At 39.7% G+C, this 17,492-nt stretch overlaps 1 protein-coding gene across 16 annotated transcripts in view; it reads left to right on the top strand.

The window, feature by feature from the left end:
• Positions 1 to 17,492, top strand: part of EPB41 (erythrocyte membrane protein band 4.1) — a 168,611-nt gene that overhangs the window by 100,378 nt on the left and 50,741 nt on the right. For 6 of the 16 annotated variants that reach the window (XM_047792917.1, XM_047792924.1, XM_047792926.1 and 3 more), the window contains exons 10-11: positions 2,358 to 2,530; positions 12,588 to 12,787. In XM_047792917.1, the coding sequence (XP_047648873.1) occupies positions 2,358 to 2,530; positions 12,588 to 12,787 (373 nt within the window). Of the gene's footprint in view, positions 1 to 2,357; positions 2,531 to 12,587; positions 12,788 to 16,753; positions 16,811 to 16,987; positions 17,030 to 17,492 lie in introns of all 16 variants that reach the window. The other 10 variants (XM_047792916.1, XM_047792919.1, XM_047792921.1 and 7 more) reach the window with 4 other exon arrangements.

Consider the following 17,492-nt stretch of genomic DNA (forward strand, 5'->3'; position numbering starts at 1 on the left):
ACGCATTTTCTGTATGCTTACCCTTTGTTTTTGTTTTTTTTTTTTGTTTTTTTTTTTTTGCTATTTCTTGGGCCGCTTCCGCGGCATATGGAGATTCCCAGGCTAGGGGTCCAATCGGAGCTGTAGCCACCGGCCTACGCCAGAGCCACAGCAACAAGGGATCCGAGCCGCATCTGCAACCTACACCACAGCTCACGGCAACGCCGGATCGTCAACCCACTGAGCAAGGGCAGGGACCGAACCCACAACCTCATGGTTTCTAGTCGGATTCGTTAACCACTGCGCCATGACGGGAACTCCGCTTACCCTTTGTATAGGCACTGTGTTAGGCATTGGGAGTATACCACTAGATAGATCTCGTCCCTGTCCCGATAGAACATAAACTCTAGCAGACAAATAATTACTTGTTTTGAATGTTTAGCCAGCTAGTTGTTGTCTGTCCTTTTAAGAAAATTTCTTTATTATAGAAAATGCATGTGTAGCACAGTGAATAGTATAATGAACTCCCCTCGTACTTATCACGCAGCTTCAGTAATTATCACCCCACGACCAATCTTATTTCATCTATATCCCCAGGTGCTCCTTTCTACCACTTCCAAGTTATTTTGAAGCGAATTCCATGGCATGTCATTCAAAAATAAATTTGACTCTTTATGAATGGTTCCTAAGAGAGAGAACCATGATGTCTTTTTCTTCTGCTTGTATTTTCACATCATACTTAGCCCTAAAGAACAGTGGACGGAAAGGAAAGTCAGGGAAAATCATATCTCAATTCTCATTTCAGAATAAAACAGACTACACCTGATTTAAGGAATCTTAATTATTGTCATTAAGATATTTCTTTATGGGAGGTTCCATCATGGCTCAGTGGTCAACGAACCCGACTAGCATTCATGAGGATGCATGTTCGATCCCTGGCCTTGCTCAGTGGGTTAGGGATCCCGCCTTGCCATGAGCTGTGGTGTAGGTTGCAGACATGGCTCGGATCCCATGTTACAGAGCTATAATCACCAGCCTATGCCTGGTGATTATAGCTCTGATTCGACCCCTAGCCCAGGAACCTCCATATGCTGCAGTTGCAGCCAATATATTTACTTGCAGGACAGCATATTTGAATCTACTGTGTCAAAATAAGAGGGTATATTAACATGTAATGCTTCATTGCATAAAATAAATTATTTGCTGAGTTAAAATAAACTATCCCAAAGAGAAAAAAAATGCTCTCTTTTTGGTAGTATTTGATGTAGCATTTTATGCATTTATTCAGCAAACATTTATTGAGTGCCAGATTCATGCCAGGCACTATGCCAGAAGTGAAAACACAAAGATGAATAAGTTATAGTCGTATCCTTTACCCTTAGAGAGCTCACAGTCTCATAGTGGAGACCAGCACATAAACAGATTGCTTCAGTTTAGCATAGTAAATGCTATGACGGGAGAGAGTATAGGGTACTGTGTAGAGAGAAGATGGGGTTCCTGAGTTGAAAATACACCAAATAACCTATTAAATAAGTTACCAGGCATTGAGTTTGAGTGCATTTGATAAAATTATTATTCAAGGAGAGTGAAAAAGAGCTCTGGGCTTGAATTCCATTACTGCCCAACTTCTTTTTTCCTTTTTTTTTCCTGAAATTTTATTGAAGTATAGTTGATTTACAAGGTGGTGATAATTTCTGCTATACAACAAAGTGATTCAGTTATACATATACACACATCCATTCTCTTTCAGATTCTTTTCCCACACAGATTATCACAGAATATTGGGTAGAGTTCTCTGTGCTAGTCACCATTGGCCAATCATTCCATGTACCTCAGTGTGTATATGCCGATCCCAAACCACCAGTCCATCCCCCCCGCAACCTGTCCCCTTTGGAAATCATAAGTTTTTCAAAGTCTGTGAGTCTGGTCTGTTTCTGTTCTGCAAATAAGTTCATTTGTATCCCTTTTTTTAGATTGCACATATAAATGATATCTCCAACTGCTTAATAGCTGTGTGACCTTAAGCAAATAGCGTTTTTAAGGTTCAATTTCTTTTCTCTATAATATGATGAAAATATTATAGGGATATAGTGAAAATATTGCAGTGCTATAAAAGCATTTGAAAACTGTAAGACCCTACCTGTAGAGATAAAAGATGGTATTATTGATATATACCACAAATAAATTGTACATGTTGCTTTGAGAAGTGACATAGAATGAAAATAATGATTGCTTGATTGGAAATTTGTCTTAGTAACTATAAGGTAACTATCAAATTATGAAACTTCTTAATTCTTGATTTTTGGCTTTAATCTCACAGTCTCATTAGGGTGAGATGACATATATAATATATGATTATTATGTTTTTTCCCCCCCAGACTGACATCTACAGACACCATTCCTAAAAGCAAATTTCTCGCCCTGGGATCCAAATTTCGATACAGTGGCCGAACTCAGGCTCAGACCAGGCAAGCTAGTGCTTTGATTGACAGGCCTGCCCCACACTTTGAGCGCACAGCAAGCAAACGGGCATCCAGAAGCCTTGATGGAGGTTTGTATGGAATAATTATGATTTTTCATCATCCTAACTCTTTAGAGAGAGATAAAGGAAATACAGTTATCAGATGTGAGCGGGCGTGTTCAAAGGAAGTACAGTTATTTAGAAGAGAACCAAATTAAAGAATCTCATTGGTAACATGAAATGGATCTCAGTAGTTGTCTCAGTGGAATCATCTTAGGAAAAGGAAAACAGAGATTCAGAGTAGTGACTACATTAAGGTTCCACTGCAAGGTAGTGGTGAATTGAACACCACTAGAATTAGAATAAGATTCACTCTCAGAGTTCCCCTTGTGGCTCAGTTTGTTAAGAACCCAACTGGTATCCATGAAGATGCGGGTTCAATCCTTGGCCTTGCTCAGTGGGTTAAGGATCCAGCATTGCCAGTGTTGCTGCATGCAGCTCAGATATGGTGTTGCTGTGGCTGTGGTATAACAGGCCTTAGCTGCAGCTCTGATTCAACCCCTAGTCTAGGAACTTCATGTGCCACAAGTGCGGCCCTAAAAAGGAAAAAAAAAAAAAAAAAAAATTCAGGCTCTCGACCACAGGGCAAAAACCTGTTGTAGTATACTGAATTAAAGCCCCTCTTGAAGGTTTTTGTTTCTGTTTTTGTTTTGGCATTTTAGGGCCTCACTCTCAGCATATGGAAGTTTCCCAGGCTAGGGGTCTGATAGAAGCTATAGCTTCCAACCTATGCCACAGCCACAGCAACGCCAGATCTGAGCCACGTCTGTGACCTACAGCACAGCTCATGGCAACACCAGATCCGGAACCTACTGAGTGAGGCTAGGGATTGAACTCATGTCCTCATGAGTACTAGTTAGGTTCATTACAGCTGAGCCACAATGGGAACGCCCCCTTGAATGTTTTTAAATAGTTATTTTTCAAATAGAAAAGAGGGAAAGTATCTGCCTCCCTAGAACAATCATTGAGAAGGCTTAGATAATGTGTCATGTGTCAATTATAGACGGAAAAAAACCCCAGCCCTATTATTGGAGTCTCCAGATTTTGTTTAAATAAAAGAGGGAACAAATAAATAAGTTTCATGATTGGGTATACTGACAGAAGCTCTCTCTCAGTTTTTCTAAGTTTAGTCTCAAGAATTGGAGAGCATTACTGAAATGAAGTAATAAGCCATATTCAGTTCTTTATACCACTAAAAAAAGGTGGCTAATAAAAGTTCAGAGGGCATAACCAAAACAGAGTATTGCTGCTTGCAGCTCTATGCTATCAACTGTAAAAGCAAGGTACATGTTACAGTAGCTAAAGGTTTGGGTTCTGGAATCAGACCTGGTTCCAGTCTCTAGCCACTGCATTTATGATCTGTCTTCTTGGGCAAGTTACTTAATCTATCTCTAGCTCGGTTTTCTCATTCATGTTAAGCTTGAGGTATGGTCACTCAATCCTCATGTTTGCCATATTCTTATAACATTAGGCATTTCCTCCTTGTCCAATAAATCACCCTATCTCCAGTTTACCTTAGTTTGGAGGAGCTATTATTCTTAATATTTTGTATCTGTTTTTCAGTGAGAAAACTGTGGTTAGAAAGTTTAATGAGCAGGAGTTCCCGTCGTGGCGCAGTGGTTAACGAATCCGACTAGGATCCATTAGGTTGCGGGTTCGATCCCTGCCCTTGCTCAGTGGGTTAACGATCCGGCGTTGCCGTGAGCTGTGGTGTAGGTCCCAGACGCAGCTCAGATCCCGCGTTGCTGTGGCTCTGGCATAGGCTGGTGGCTACAGCTCCGATTCAACCCCTAGCCTGGGAACCTCCATATGCCGTGGGAGCGGCCCAAGAAATAGCAACAACAACAAAAAAGACAAAAGACAAAAAAAAAAAAAGAAAGTTTAATGAGCAGTTTGTTCAAGATCTTACAGGTAGTAAGTGCCAAAGCTTGAATGAAAACTCATGTCTGTCTGATACCACATCCCATGGCTTTTTCCACTAAATTAGATATTATGCCGCTAGATCTTTTCTTTCTGAGAACAGAAATAACCAACGATTCAAGGGTTAATGAGCTTTGGAATCTTGAACAAATGAGAAAGCTTTACTTTCTATTACTTGTAGAAATCACATTTGATTTAAAGACATTTCTATTACTTGTAAAAATCACATCTTGACTGTTTTTTCCAGCTGTAGAATCCTCACAGTTCAATACAAGATTTCAAAAAACCTTGATGTCTCTGTCTATTGATGAATATTGGCTAGTTCTTATTAAATTATGCACTATGTTGCTAGGGGGGAAATCTCCAAAAATTTGTCTTGAAATGTTGTAGTAATGTTTGAGTTTCCAAAACTAAAAAGCATATAATTGTGAAGGAAGACAGAGTTGGCTTTACCATTAGTAAATGGTAAATGTAATGGTAATAAATGATTTTTGAAATCATTCATTCCATCCATCTTATTTTATAGAAGTGGAACCTGAACCCTAAAAAAGTAATTTGTCCAAAGTTAACCTAGTTTGGCAGTGCAGACTTTGGACAGAATCTACATTTTCTGGTATCTAGATCCCTTTTTTCCTTGACATATTCTATGATGCCTTCTTCCTGTCCTTACAGTTTGAGAACTTTTTAAAGGTGCATGATCTTAACTGGTTTGGGTCTTGATAATTACCACAGTACTTGCTGCATTTCTTAATAAATGTTGAAAATAAGATGATTTTTTTGTATTTAGTTGAATGTGAACAGAACTTTTATGTTCTACACTTTCTATATAATATTTTAAGTGTGTCAGAAGTTCTTTTGTCCTTTTTTTTTTTTTTTTTGGTCTTTTTAGGGCTGTACCTGCAGCACATGGAGGTTCCCAGGCTAGGGGTCTAATCAAAGCTGTTGCTGCCAGCCTAGACCACAGCCACAGCCACGCCAGATCCGAGCCGTGTCTGCAACCTACACCACAGCTCACGGCAACACCGGATCCTTAACCCACTGAGCGAGGCCAGGGATCGAATCCGAAACCTCATCCGCTCTTGTTGCACCACGACAGGAACTCCCAGAATTTCTTTCTTTCTTTTTTTTTTTTTTGTCTTTTTGCCTTTTCTAGGGCCGCTTCCACGGCACAGGGAGGTTCCCAGGCTAGGGGTCTAATCAGAACCATTGCCACCGGCCTACAGCAGAGCCACAGCAACTCGGGATCCAAGCCATGTCTGCAATCTACATCACAGCTCACTGCAATGCCGGATCCTTAAGCCCCTGAGCAGGGCCAGGGATCAAACCCACAACCTCATGGTTCCTAGTTGGATTCGTTAACCACTGCGCCACGACGGGAACTCCCCAGAATTTCTTATTACAACTCTTGTCCCTCTTTTTAATTTTCTCAATGTGGGAGGAAAGTTTTTTTTTTTAATCAAATCTTTACTCAAATCCTGATGACTAATGAATTTGAGTACCTTTTCATAGTTTATAGGCAATTTTCATATATTATTTCTAAAGTGCCTATTCAGATATTTTGCTCATATTTTTATTGGGTTGTCTGTCTTATTAACTTGTGGGAATTCTTTATATATTCTTGCCCCACTCTCAGTCTCAGAAAGAACGCATCAGTATTTCATCATTAAGTGTGATGTTTGCTCTGAGTTGTATGTAGCTACCTCATATCAGATAAGGAAATTTGAAAGAGTTTTTATCATGAATGAATGGTGACTTTCATCAAATGCTTTTCACTTCATTGGTTGATATAATAATATGATTTTCCTCTTTTTTTATGTTACATAGTGGATTACATTGATTTTCCAATGTTAAGCCTTCTTGGCATTCTTGGAGTAAACTCAGTTTGCTCATAATATGCTTTTCTTATGTCACTTTAGGCCTTTTGCAATGATTTTCACAAGAGAGCTAGTCCTGTAATTTCCCTTTTTTGTAACATTGTTGTCAGGTCTTAGTATCAAGTTTACGTTGGCTTTATAAAATAAGTTGAGAAGGATTCCCTCTTTTTTTCTGTTTTCTGGAAGAGTTTGTGTAAGATTGGTATTATTTTTTCCTTAATGTTTGGAAGAACTCACCTATAAAGCCAACTGGTTCTAAAGATCCCCTTATGGGAGGGTTCTTTACTTACAGATTCAATGTCTTTATTAGAAAGGACCATTAAGATGTTCTAGGAGTTCCCTGGTGGCTCAGCAGATTAAGAATCTGGTGTTGCCACTGCTGTGGCTCTGGTGCCTACTGTGCTGCAGGCTCAATCCCTGGCCTGGGAACTTCCACATGCAGAGGAAATGGCCCAAAAAAAAAATGTTCTAGGTCTTGTTTCAGTTTTGATAGTTGCGTTTTTCTAGGAAGTGTCCATTCCATCTAAATTTTCAAATTTATTGTATACGTTTTAATATCTCTAAGATCTATAGCAATGTCCCCTTTTTTTTGTGGCCAAACCTGCAGCATATGGAAGTTCTGGGGCCAGGGATTGAATCTGAGCCATAGCTGTGACCTACCACACAGCTGTAACAACACCAGATCCTTTTAACCCACTGCCAGGCTGGGGATCGAACCTGTGCCTCTGAAGCAACCCTAGCCTCTGAAGCAATCCTGCAGTCGGATTCTTAACCCACTGCACCACAGTGGGAACTCCATCATCCTTTTTTTTTGGGGGGGGGGGTGACAAATCTTTTATTAATCTTTCCAAAGAACCACCTTTGGGTTTTGTTGTCTTCCTGTTATATATTTTTAATTTATGCAAGCCAGTATCTTTATTTTCTTTTTGCTTTTATTGAGCTGTTCTTTTTCTAATTTCCTGAAAGGATACCCATTGATGTTTATTATTTCCTACAACCTAACTTTAGAATTTAAGTGACTTGCTTAAGGTCACATAGTGACAACTAAAAGTAGCATCTAGAACTGTTCTTCCCATGCCATGTTTTTAACTCTTCACTATGATGCCTTCTTTTTTTCGTAGAAAAGAGAGAATAAAAGATGTCAACAGCAAGTATTTATTGAGCATTAGTATGTTCCAGGCACTGTCCTAAACATTTTACATATATTTTCTTTTAAGCATCAGATTTGCATATAAACGGAGTAGGACAAATTTTTCTGTTTTCAAGTGTCTTCTTTTTCTCTGTGTGCTGTCCTCAGTATAGGAACTGGAAACATGTCTATGGAAACTATTTTCTTCTCCTTTTCCTACATCCTTTTCTGTTCTTAATAAAGACACTTTCCCCTATTAGGCCTCCCTCTTTTTGTGGGTTTTTTTTTTTTAATTAATGTATAGCCTCTAAGCTAGAGATAGTGTATTAAGAAAATTATTCATAAGAATTGCTGGAGTTCCCATGGTGGCTCAATGGTAACAAACCCAGCTAGTATCCGTGAGGACTAGATCCTTGGCCTCACTCAGTGGGTTAAGGATCTGGCATTGCCGTGAACTGTGGTGTAGGTCACAGACGCAGCTCGGATCTGGCATTGCTGTGGTGTAGGTGGGCAGCTGTAGCTCCGATACGTCCCCTATCCTGGGAAACTCCATATACTGTGGGTGTGGCCCTAAAAAGACAAGAAAGAAAGAGAAAAGGAGGGAGGAAGGGGGAAAGGAGGAAAGAAAGAAAGAAATTGCTTTATAAGAGGCCTTATTTTAATGAACATTCCCTTTCTCTTTTGTTATATCTGGTGTTCAGAGCATCTGCTCCACCAACTGAAGAATTAAAACTGGTTCAGATTGCAGTTTGTAAGATAGAGTGGGAAGTTACAGGATAAGCTAATGATGACAAGGATTTTTCAGCTTGTATTTTTGTTGCACTTTTTGCTTTTGAAACCATTTTCATATATTACTATTTGGTACCAACAACCTAGTGGACAAGAAGCATTTAGGAATTCTTGTTTTACTCATGAGGAAACTAGGGCACCAAAAAAGTTATGTAACTTTCTAGCGTCACATGATCAAGCTGTTCATTCATCCATTGAGTAGTTGCAGTGATTCTTGCCGGGGGGGGGGGGGGGGGGGGGGGGGATACATCTGTATCATATATGGAGTTTTAAAACAAAACAGGGAGTTCCCGTAGTGGCGCAGCGGTTCATGAATCCGACTAGGAACCATGAGGTTGCGGGTTCGATCCCTGCCCTTGCTCAGTGGGTTAACGATCTGGCGTTGCCGTGAGCTGTGGTGTAGGTCGCAGACTCGACTCGGATCCCGTGTTGCTGTGGCTCTGGCGTAGGCTGGTGGCTACAGCTCCAATTAGACCCCTAGCCTGGGAACCTCCCATATGCCATGGGAGCGGCCCAAGAAATGGCAAAAAGACAAAAAAAAAAAAAAATTCCAAGCCTCACTCTTAGATACCACATCTGTCTGTGGTAAAACTGAGCATCAGCTTGATTTTTCATTTGTTTGTTTTTCAGCGTCCGCAGATAAATCATGTGGGCCCTCTGATAATGGAACCGCTGATCCATCGCATACACATTGTATCCGCACCATCCTAGCAGAAATTTAGCTAGTAAATAACAGAGCCAGAACTAGAATTTAAGACTCCTTTTACTCAGTATGATGGCTTTGAATTTTATGGAGTTTTTTAGGGCCGCCTCCATGGCATGTGGAAATTCCCAAGCTAGGTGTCAAATCAGAGCTACAGCTGCTGGCCTACGCCGCAGCCACAGCAACACCAGATCCGAGCCGCATCTGCAACCTACACCACAGCTCATGGCAACGCTGGATCCTTAACCCACTGAGCAAGGCTAGGGATTGAACCCACATTCTTGTGGTTACTAGTCGGGTTCCTTTCCACTGAGCCACCATGGAAACTCCAAGTTTTATTCTTCACTACTCTAATATATAACTAAGTTTCTGTTGTCAGATAAGAGCAGTGTAATACTGGAGTTAATGGGTCTACAAAATAAGTTATGGTCCACAACCAGCAGTCTTCTTTATCTAGACCTTCAGAAATGGAGAATAATTGAATTTTTAAAAGTTAAATGTTCTCTATCTATGCATCAATATCTTTTAGTAGCTAACAAATGAATTCATAAAACTGAAAAGCGAAAACATCCTAAAGAAGTAATCACTACCTCCAACACTGAATATACTAAAAAGCATTGAATTATACAGTCTACATGGTGAATTTTATGGTATGTGACATCTCAGTAGAGCTGTTTAAAAAGACAACAGCCAGGGAGTTCTCTTGTGGCAGAGGGGTTAAGGATCTGGCTTTGTCACTACAGCGGCTCAGGTCGCTGCTGTGGCACAGGTTCAGTCCCTGGCCCAGGAACTTCCACATGCCATGGCTGTGGCCAAAAAAAAAGAGACAACAACCACAGTCACTACCACGATTTTTTATTGTGATCCATAACTTTTGTTGCCGCCTTGTGGAGAAAAGGAAAGACATTGCCTCTCTCCAAAGCTCCTAGGTGCTATCTTTCACTTGAATTACATATCAATATGTGCATAATTAGTTTTTGCCCAACATACTATTGAAATCAATTAACCCATAACCAAAAAAAATACAAGACTTAGGTATGACATTAAAAGTTAGTAATATTTAGGATTTATAGGGTATTTTTATATCCATGGAGTATGCCTTCCTCAACTGTCCTATAGAGTTAATATCTCCCACTTTTTACAAATGATACAACTTTCTGCCTCTGTTTCTGACTGCCAGTTTCCACACTTATACCTACTTTTCCACATATAGTACAGATTGCCAGAGCTAGGAACGCTGAAGACTTAAATCATTTGGCTCTGCAATATTAGTATTGGATGAAAACCAAATGCAAGTGGCAAAATAACACATGGTGAAAGCATGGGCTATGTTTCTCTGATGCCAGGCAGAGTTGAATTAATTCCTTGAGAGGAGGTGTGAATACACATGTATAATGATACTTGAACACAACTGTGAGCAAAATATTTTGTCACATTCCCCTGTGTTGTTAGATTTGGTCTGCCATCTGCCATTCTTGCATTGACTGGCTTAGAGCACCCATGAGTAGCAGGGACTTCCAAGAGGCTACAGAGTTTTCATTAAAAGATGAAGGAGATTCTTGTGTCCTGCTGTTTTTCCTCTGTATCCTCTGCAGAGTGATTTCTTTCCCTGAAGATCATTACAGGACATTGAGCATTTCTTTCTTGGTGTTGTATATATGAAGTAGTTGTGAATTTCAATTTTTTAAATCTGTTCTGATTCATAGAATTCCTTTGTTTTACCTAATCCTTACTGCTTATAAATCTGTTTATCAGGAAAAGTTAAGTTCAGTATACTCAGTTTAAGAGGGAAGGAAAGTGTGCAATAAAAATTATAAAGATTTCAATGTAAAATAATTAAAATTTAAAAGTCTCAGCCCATGAAGGGGTAATGAACTGTTATCAGAAATAGTAAATCATGGGGAAACACACGACATTCCTAGACACTACCATATAAGTAAGGGTTTTTACTACAAAATATAATGACTGTTTTCTTTTAGTTCCTGAAAGAATGAAGATAAAAAATCGTGAAAAGACTATGAGTGATTGTTTTTATTTTTTATTTTTTGTCTTTTTTTTTTGCGATTTCTTGGGCCGCTCCCGCTGCATATGGTGGTTTCCAGGCTAAGGGTCTGATCGGAGCTGTAGCCACCAGCCTACACCAGAGCCACAGCAACGTGGGATCCGAGCCGCATCTGTGACCTACACCACAGCTCACAGCAACGCGGGATCCTTAACCCACTGAGCAAGGCCAAGGACCAAACCCGCAACCTCATGGTTCCTAGTCGGATTCGTTAACCACTGCGCCACGACGGGAACTCCTGAGTGATTGTTTTTAAGTGAGTGATCTGAAACTTAGATGCCCAATAGTCCAAATCAAAACAACTATTAACTGTGAAAAGATCAAGCTTTTGTCATAAGTTTATATTGTATATTCTCTCTAAAATAGTCTTGTATACTGCATTTCCCCTAAAACACAGTTTCTTAACCTGGCAACTTTGTCCTGTACATACTAGAGCCTGTACCCACCTCCTACTTCTTTCCTTCATTGTGACAACCAACAATGTCTCCACACATGCCCAGATATTCTGAAATACCCCCCGGGGGGTGGGGGTGGGGATAGGGGCAAAATCGCCCCTGGTTGAGAACTGCTGCCCTAAATATATTAGAGAATAGGAGCAATAATGCAAATTGATAAGAGAGAGTAGGACAAATGCAAAGGGTTGTTTTGTTTTATTAAGGACTTTGAAATAATTAAAAAGGAAAGTTTCCAGTTCAAAGATCTGCCCTTAAACAAGCATCAAAAGGTGTACATATCTTATAAGAAGATCACTTTATCAAGTTATTTTGTGATCGTTCCGAGTTATTTTGTAATCATTCCAAGGAAGTGTCACAAAAGAAATCAGATTTAATCCTTTTTTTTTTCTAGAATATATTTTTAGGTTCCTGAAATCACCTATAAATAAGTGGATCTTTATTTCAGAAAGCCGTCATGGAAGAAATCAGACTAAATTAACAGTTTTTTTGTTTTGTTTTGTTTTGCCTTTCGTAGACTACCTAGCAGATTCTTGAAACTGATGGATTACAAGGTTAAATAATCTTGCCAATGTTTTAAGAGAACGAGTTTTCAATTTTTTTGTTTGTTTGTTTTACTCTGCATACATACACCCCCCTTTATGGAACAATGATTGTCAGGACATTTTAGCTTTTCTGTTGAGGGTACTTTTAGCTTTCTTATTGCCATTATTACCATCAGTTACCTGCCAGACAACTAGTAATTTTTTTTTTTTTTGTCTTTTTGCCATTTCTTGGGCCGCTCCCGCAGCATATGGAGGTTCTCAGGCTAGGGGTCTAATTCGAGCTGTAGCCACTGGCCACACCAGAGCCACAGCAACGCGGGATCTGAGCCGCGTCTGGGACCTACACCACAGCTCATGGCAACACCGGATCGTTAGCCCACTGAGCAAGGGCAGGGATCGAACCCTCAACCTCATGGTTCCTAGTCAGATTCGTTAACCACTGCGCCACAGCGGGAACTCCTGTAATTTATTTTTTTACTTTCTGTATGATAGCTCCCTGGACAGTGTAACCCTTGGAAGTGTCTTAGAGTCACAGTTATTTCACCTGGTGACTGTGAAGTAGTAGATTGACTCTGGCCTTCATCTTTTCTTCACTTTTCCCTTTTCCACATAGCAGCAGCCATTGATTCAGCAGACCGAAGTCCTCGGCCCACCTCTGCACCAGCCATTGCTGAGAGTCAGGTCACAGAAGGCAGCGTCCCAGGTGCACCTGTCAAAAAGGTACAGAAGGAAGTAGTGAAGGTCGAAGTGAAAGAGGAAGAAGTGCCACCTGAGCAAGCTGAGGCTGAGCCTGAGCCCACGGAAGAGTGGAAGGTAGGTCATGAGTCCAAATGGCTAGCTCATTCACTTTCTGGTTCAGAGGTGTCAACTAACTCGTTGACCAGGAAAGTTCTCAAAGCATTGGTTTTTGTAGAATCCTAACAAAGTTATTTCTTCCTCACTCTTTCTGAAAGAAGGTCTCTCCCATTAACCTGTGAGATATTTTCGTAGAATTATGTCATGAAGACTGTAAGCTATCCCAGGAGCTCCTGCTGTGGTGCAGTGGGATGTGCGGCATCTTGGAAGTGCTGGGACTTGAGTTCGATCCCCTGGCCCGGCACAGTGGGTTGCCACACCTTCGGCTTAGGTAGCGACTACAGCTCAGATCTGATCCCTGGCCTGGGAACTCTGTATGCTACAGGGCAGCCAAAAAAAAAAAAGAAGAAGAAGAAGAAGACCATAAGCTCTCCCAGAAGTTTTCAAGTGACCCACAACTTTATCCAACTTAAGTCTTAAAAAAATGACTCTGATGAGGTCCTACTCTATAGCATAGGGAACTATCTCTTGGGATAGACTATGATGGAAGATACTATAAACAAGGAAATGTGTATATATATGTGTGTGACTTGGTCACTTTGCTGTACAGCAGAAATTTGCACGACACTGTAAGTCAGCTATACTTTGATAATAAAAAACTTAATAAAAGACTGAACAAAAATGAGTCCATAAAACACACCAGCACTGCAATCATCTGCTTTTAAAAATAAATTTTACTCATCCAAAAGGAATCTCTACTAAGGACAAAAATGTAATTTGATTTCCTAAGATGGATATATGTGTAACATATCCAGAGAATGTCCAGATACTATAGAAAGCACATCTGTGTGGTTGTTCAAATCTTAAATAGTTTACAAAAGGAAAAGATCTATTATGTAGGAGAGCTTATGCTACTGAGTTGCTTACAGTTCTGAAGTGATTGTACCCACAGTCACTGAACCTTGCAGAAAAAAATCACCAATTTAATTGGCAGATTTCCCAGGAGTAACAGTACCTGGACTGATGTTGATAAGCTTTTAAAAATACATTTAGGAGTTCCCATCGTGGCTTAGCAGTTAACGAATCTACCTAGTGTCCATGAGGACATGGATTTGATCCCTGGCCTTGCTCAGTGGATCGAGGATCTGGCATTGCCGTGAGCTGTGGTGTAGGTTGCAGACACAGTTCAGCCCTGGTGTTCCTGTGGCTGTGGTGTAGGCCAGCGGCTACAACTGCAAGTGGACTCCTAGCCTGGGAACCTCCATATTCTGTGGGTGTGGCCCTTAAAAAATACATAAATAAATAAAACCAAAAATAAATAAAAATGCATTTAAATGGTGATGGAGTTGAGATGTCAGTTTAGATTTATTGAAGTAAATACAAGTCTCGTTGACAAAAGGAATTAATTGAAACAGTCTTTATAAGAAAAACTATTTTTAAAAAATTTTATTATAGTCGATTTACAATATTCTGTCAATTTCTGCTATACAGCAATGTGACCCAGTTACACATATACATACATTGTTTTTCTCACATTATCCTCCATCATGCTCCATCACAAGTGGCTGGATACAGTTCCCTTAGCTACACAGCAGGATCTCATTGCCTATCCACTCCAAATGCAATATATCTTTTAAGAAATTTCAAACTATGTCAGACCTTAGTAAGTGCTTTCACCCTGGCAAATGGATTGATCCTGTTCCTTTGGAGCCAGTTTGATATCTAATTATTCTGTAGAGCAGTGGGCAATCTGGCTCTGTTTTAATAGTATTAAAGAAAAATTATTCACATATAGTTTTTACTGTCCTTTGGGACCAACTTGAGTCCAGAGGGAAGGGGGACAGTTGAGTGAATAATCGGTGTTTGCATTTTTGTATCTAACCCCATGCATGTAATTCAGTACCAGGTTTGGTGCCTTTTTGATGTTAGACTATCTCGGTTTTTAATGTTGGAGTAGCTCACCTGTTACTTTTGACCATTCCTCCATATATGATACTAACTGGAAAGTGTTGGATTGCTGGAATTGGCAAGGGAATCTTCTTGGTGACTAAGATTCCTTTGGCTTTCCGCTAACTTCTTTGTTCTTTTGCCTATATGGCAGACACAAATACCTTCAAGAATAGGTTCCCTTTCCTCTTGGGGCCTCAGCAGAGTGGAGGGATCACTTCCTGTTATATGCTCACCTTTAAGTGCCAGTAGGGGATCTTCTTGCCAGTTAGTTCTATGTAAATACATATTTTGAGATATTTGTGTTGAGACTGGACTGAAAGCCAACTCTGATAACCTTCTACTACTGTAATGATAGTGATAGTTAAGGGTGACTCAGTTGAGTTTAGTTGTAGCAGTTAGAAAATTAGTTACAGAATTTACCTGAAGTCATATTTATTATATAAAGCAACAGTAGTAATAAAGTAGCCTCATATTGTGGAAATCTTATTATCAAACACTAATTTGGTGCCAGATAGAGATAACTTTTTGGCATCTTGCAGGTGTGGAGATAGTACCGTTCCCAATGCATATCCTTAACTCAGTTAATATTCTCTGTAGGAGCATACCCAGAAATACTTTTGCTACTTGGTCTCCATTCTTTTTTTTTTTTTTTTTTTTTGGCTTTTTAGGGCCACACCTGTGGCATATGGAGGTTCCCAGGCTAAGGGTCCAATCAGAGCTGTAGCTGCCAGCCTACACCACAGCCACGGCAACACCAGATCCGAGCCACGTCTGTGACCTACACCACAGCTCACAGCAATGTCAAATTCATTTCCACTGAGCCACAACAGGAACTCCATTGTTCTCCATTCTTAGATTGAAGCAGAGGCTCTCAATTTCTTGCTGTTGGATTGCTAAGGACCCAAGGCAAAAGTTATTATTCTTTTTTTTTTTAATGTTTTTTTTTGTCTTTTGTCTTTTTGTTGTTGTTGTTGTTGTTGCTATTTCTTGGGCTGCTCCCGCGGCATATGGAGGTTCCCAGGCTAGGGGTTGAATCGGAGCTGTAGCCACCAGCCTACGCCAGAGCCACGGCAACGTGGGATCCGAGCCGTGTCTGCAACCTACACCACAGCTCACGGCAACGCCGGATCGTCAACCCACTGAGCAAGGGCAGGGACTGAACCCACAACCTCATGGTTCCTAGTCGGATTTGTTAACCACTGCGCCACGACGGGAACTCCTAAAATAACTTATTCTAAAGGTATTTCAAAGTCAGGCAGGAGGCCTTAGTTACTCTCTTCCTACTATTGAAGATGGATCTTGCCCCTCTACCAAACACATGGGATCCGTCCAACTCCCTGGAGAAGAGATTACAGTGTGTTGAATGTTGCAGCTGAGCCCTGTGTGTGCTTATTTATAAATCAGCATTGGAAGTAATTGCATGTAACAGTTTGGATTGAGTTTATTTTGATGTTTTGTTGTCTAATAAACTCGAGGGTAAAACTGCCTCCTTAAATATATTGATCAACTAACAAAATTTTTTGTAACACCAGCTTGGTGTCATAGGTGGTTTATTTTATGTGTGCTTTAACTGTAAAGATTTTTTTTGTTTCTAACTGTCATGAATGTTGTACATTGCTATCTTTATATGTAAAATTATTTTTAAATGTTATTTAAAATACTTCTACATCATTTTTTAGAAAGCAAAACAAAAACATATGGCTTTTTAAGTGTAAATTATTATTTTTAGGAGGTCCTTTTTAATAAATAAGTATAAAAATGTTTTCTTCATCAATGGAATAATCACCTTAATATTTTTTGACCCTTTGGCTGTCCGTATTACCTCTTCAGCCCTGAGAATGTGCTGGTGAACTAACAGATTGCCACTGAGAGCAGTGTCCTTCCCTGTAACACTCCCTATAAGATGGCATCATTATGACTATATATCAGCTTACTTCACAACCAGCCTAAGGATGCAGCTGATTTGGAAATGATGCTATTCCTTGAAACCTTTCTAACCAGAAATGTTTTTACCACTTTATTTCTTAAATGTAGGTGGAAAAAACCCACATCGAGGTCACAGTACCCATCTCAAATGGTGACCAAACACAGGTTTGTGCCAAAAGGCCACTTGTTCCTTTTCCTTTCCCTCCCCAATTTTTTTTTTCTCCCCTACTCCTTAAAAAAAAAAAAAAAATATATATATATATATATATACAAAAGTTCAAAAAACTTCAATGAGCCAATATTTTATCATTTTTCTTTCTTTTTTTAATAATGGCAAAACAGAAGCTTGCAGAAAAACCTGAAGATCTGATAAGAATGAGGAAGGTTAGCCATTTTTCAGTTTCACAAAATCACATTACCATCACTCATGCTGACTTTCACAGTGCATTAAAAAGACAGTGATCCATTCTTTTCATTGATTTCTCTTAATCCAAAATTACTTTCAAAGAGCAAAGATGCACTTGAGTATATATATATATATATATATATGCACATGCATACACACATGTATAACAAAGAAATTGTACTCCTATACTATATATTGAATATTTTCATTAAAATAAACTTTCTAGTAGGAAAATATCTCTTTAAACACAATGAAATAATTAGTGAAGGCCAAACCTATCCTTAATATTTAAACTTCATAAGAAATATTTCAGAGTTCCCATCGTAGCGCAGTGGTTAACGAATCTGACTAGGAACCATAAGGTTGCGGGTTCAGTCCCTGACCTTGCTCAGTGGGTTGAGGATCCCGCGTTGCCATGAGCTGTGGTGTAGGTTGCAGACA

This window comes from Phacochoerus africanus, chromosome 8 (assembly GCF_016906955.1).
Source record: "Phacochoerus africanus isolate WHEZ1 chromosome 8, ROS_Pafr_v1, whole genome shotgun sequence".
Lineage (NCBI taxonomy): Eukaryota > Metazoa > Chordata > Mammalia > Artiodactyla > Suidae > Phacochoerus > Phacochoerus africanus.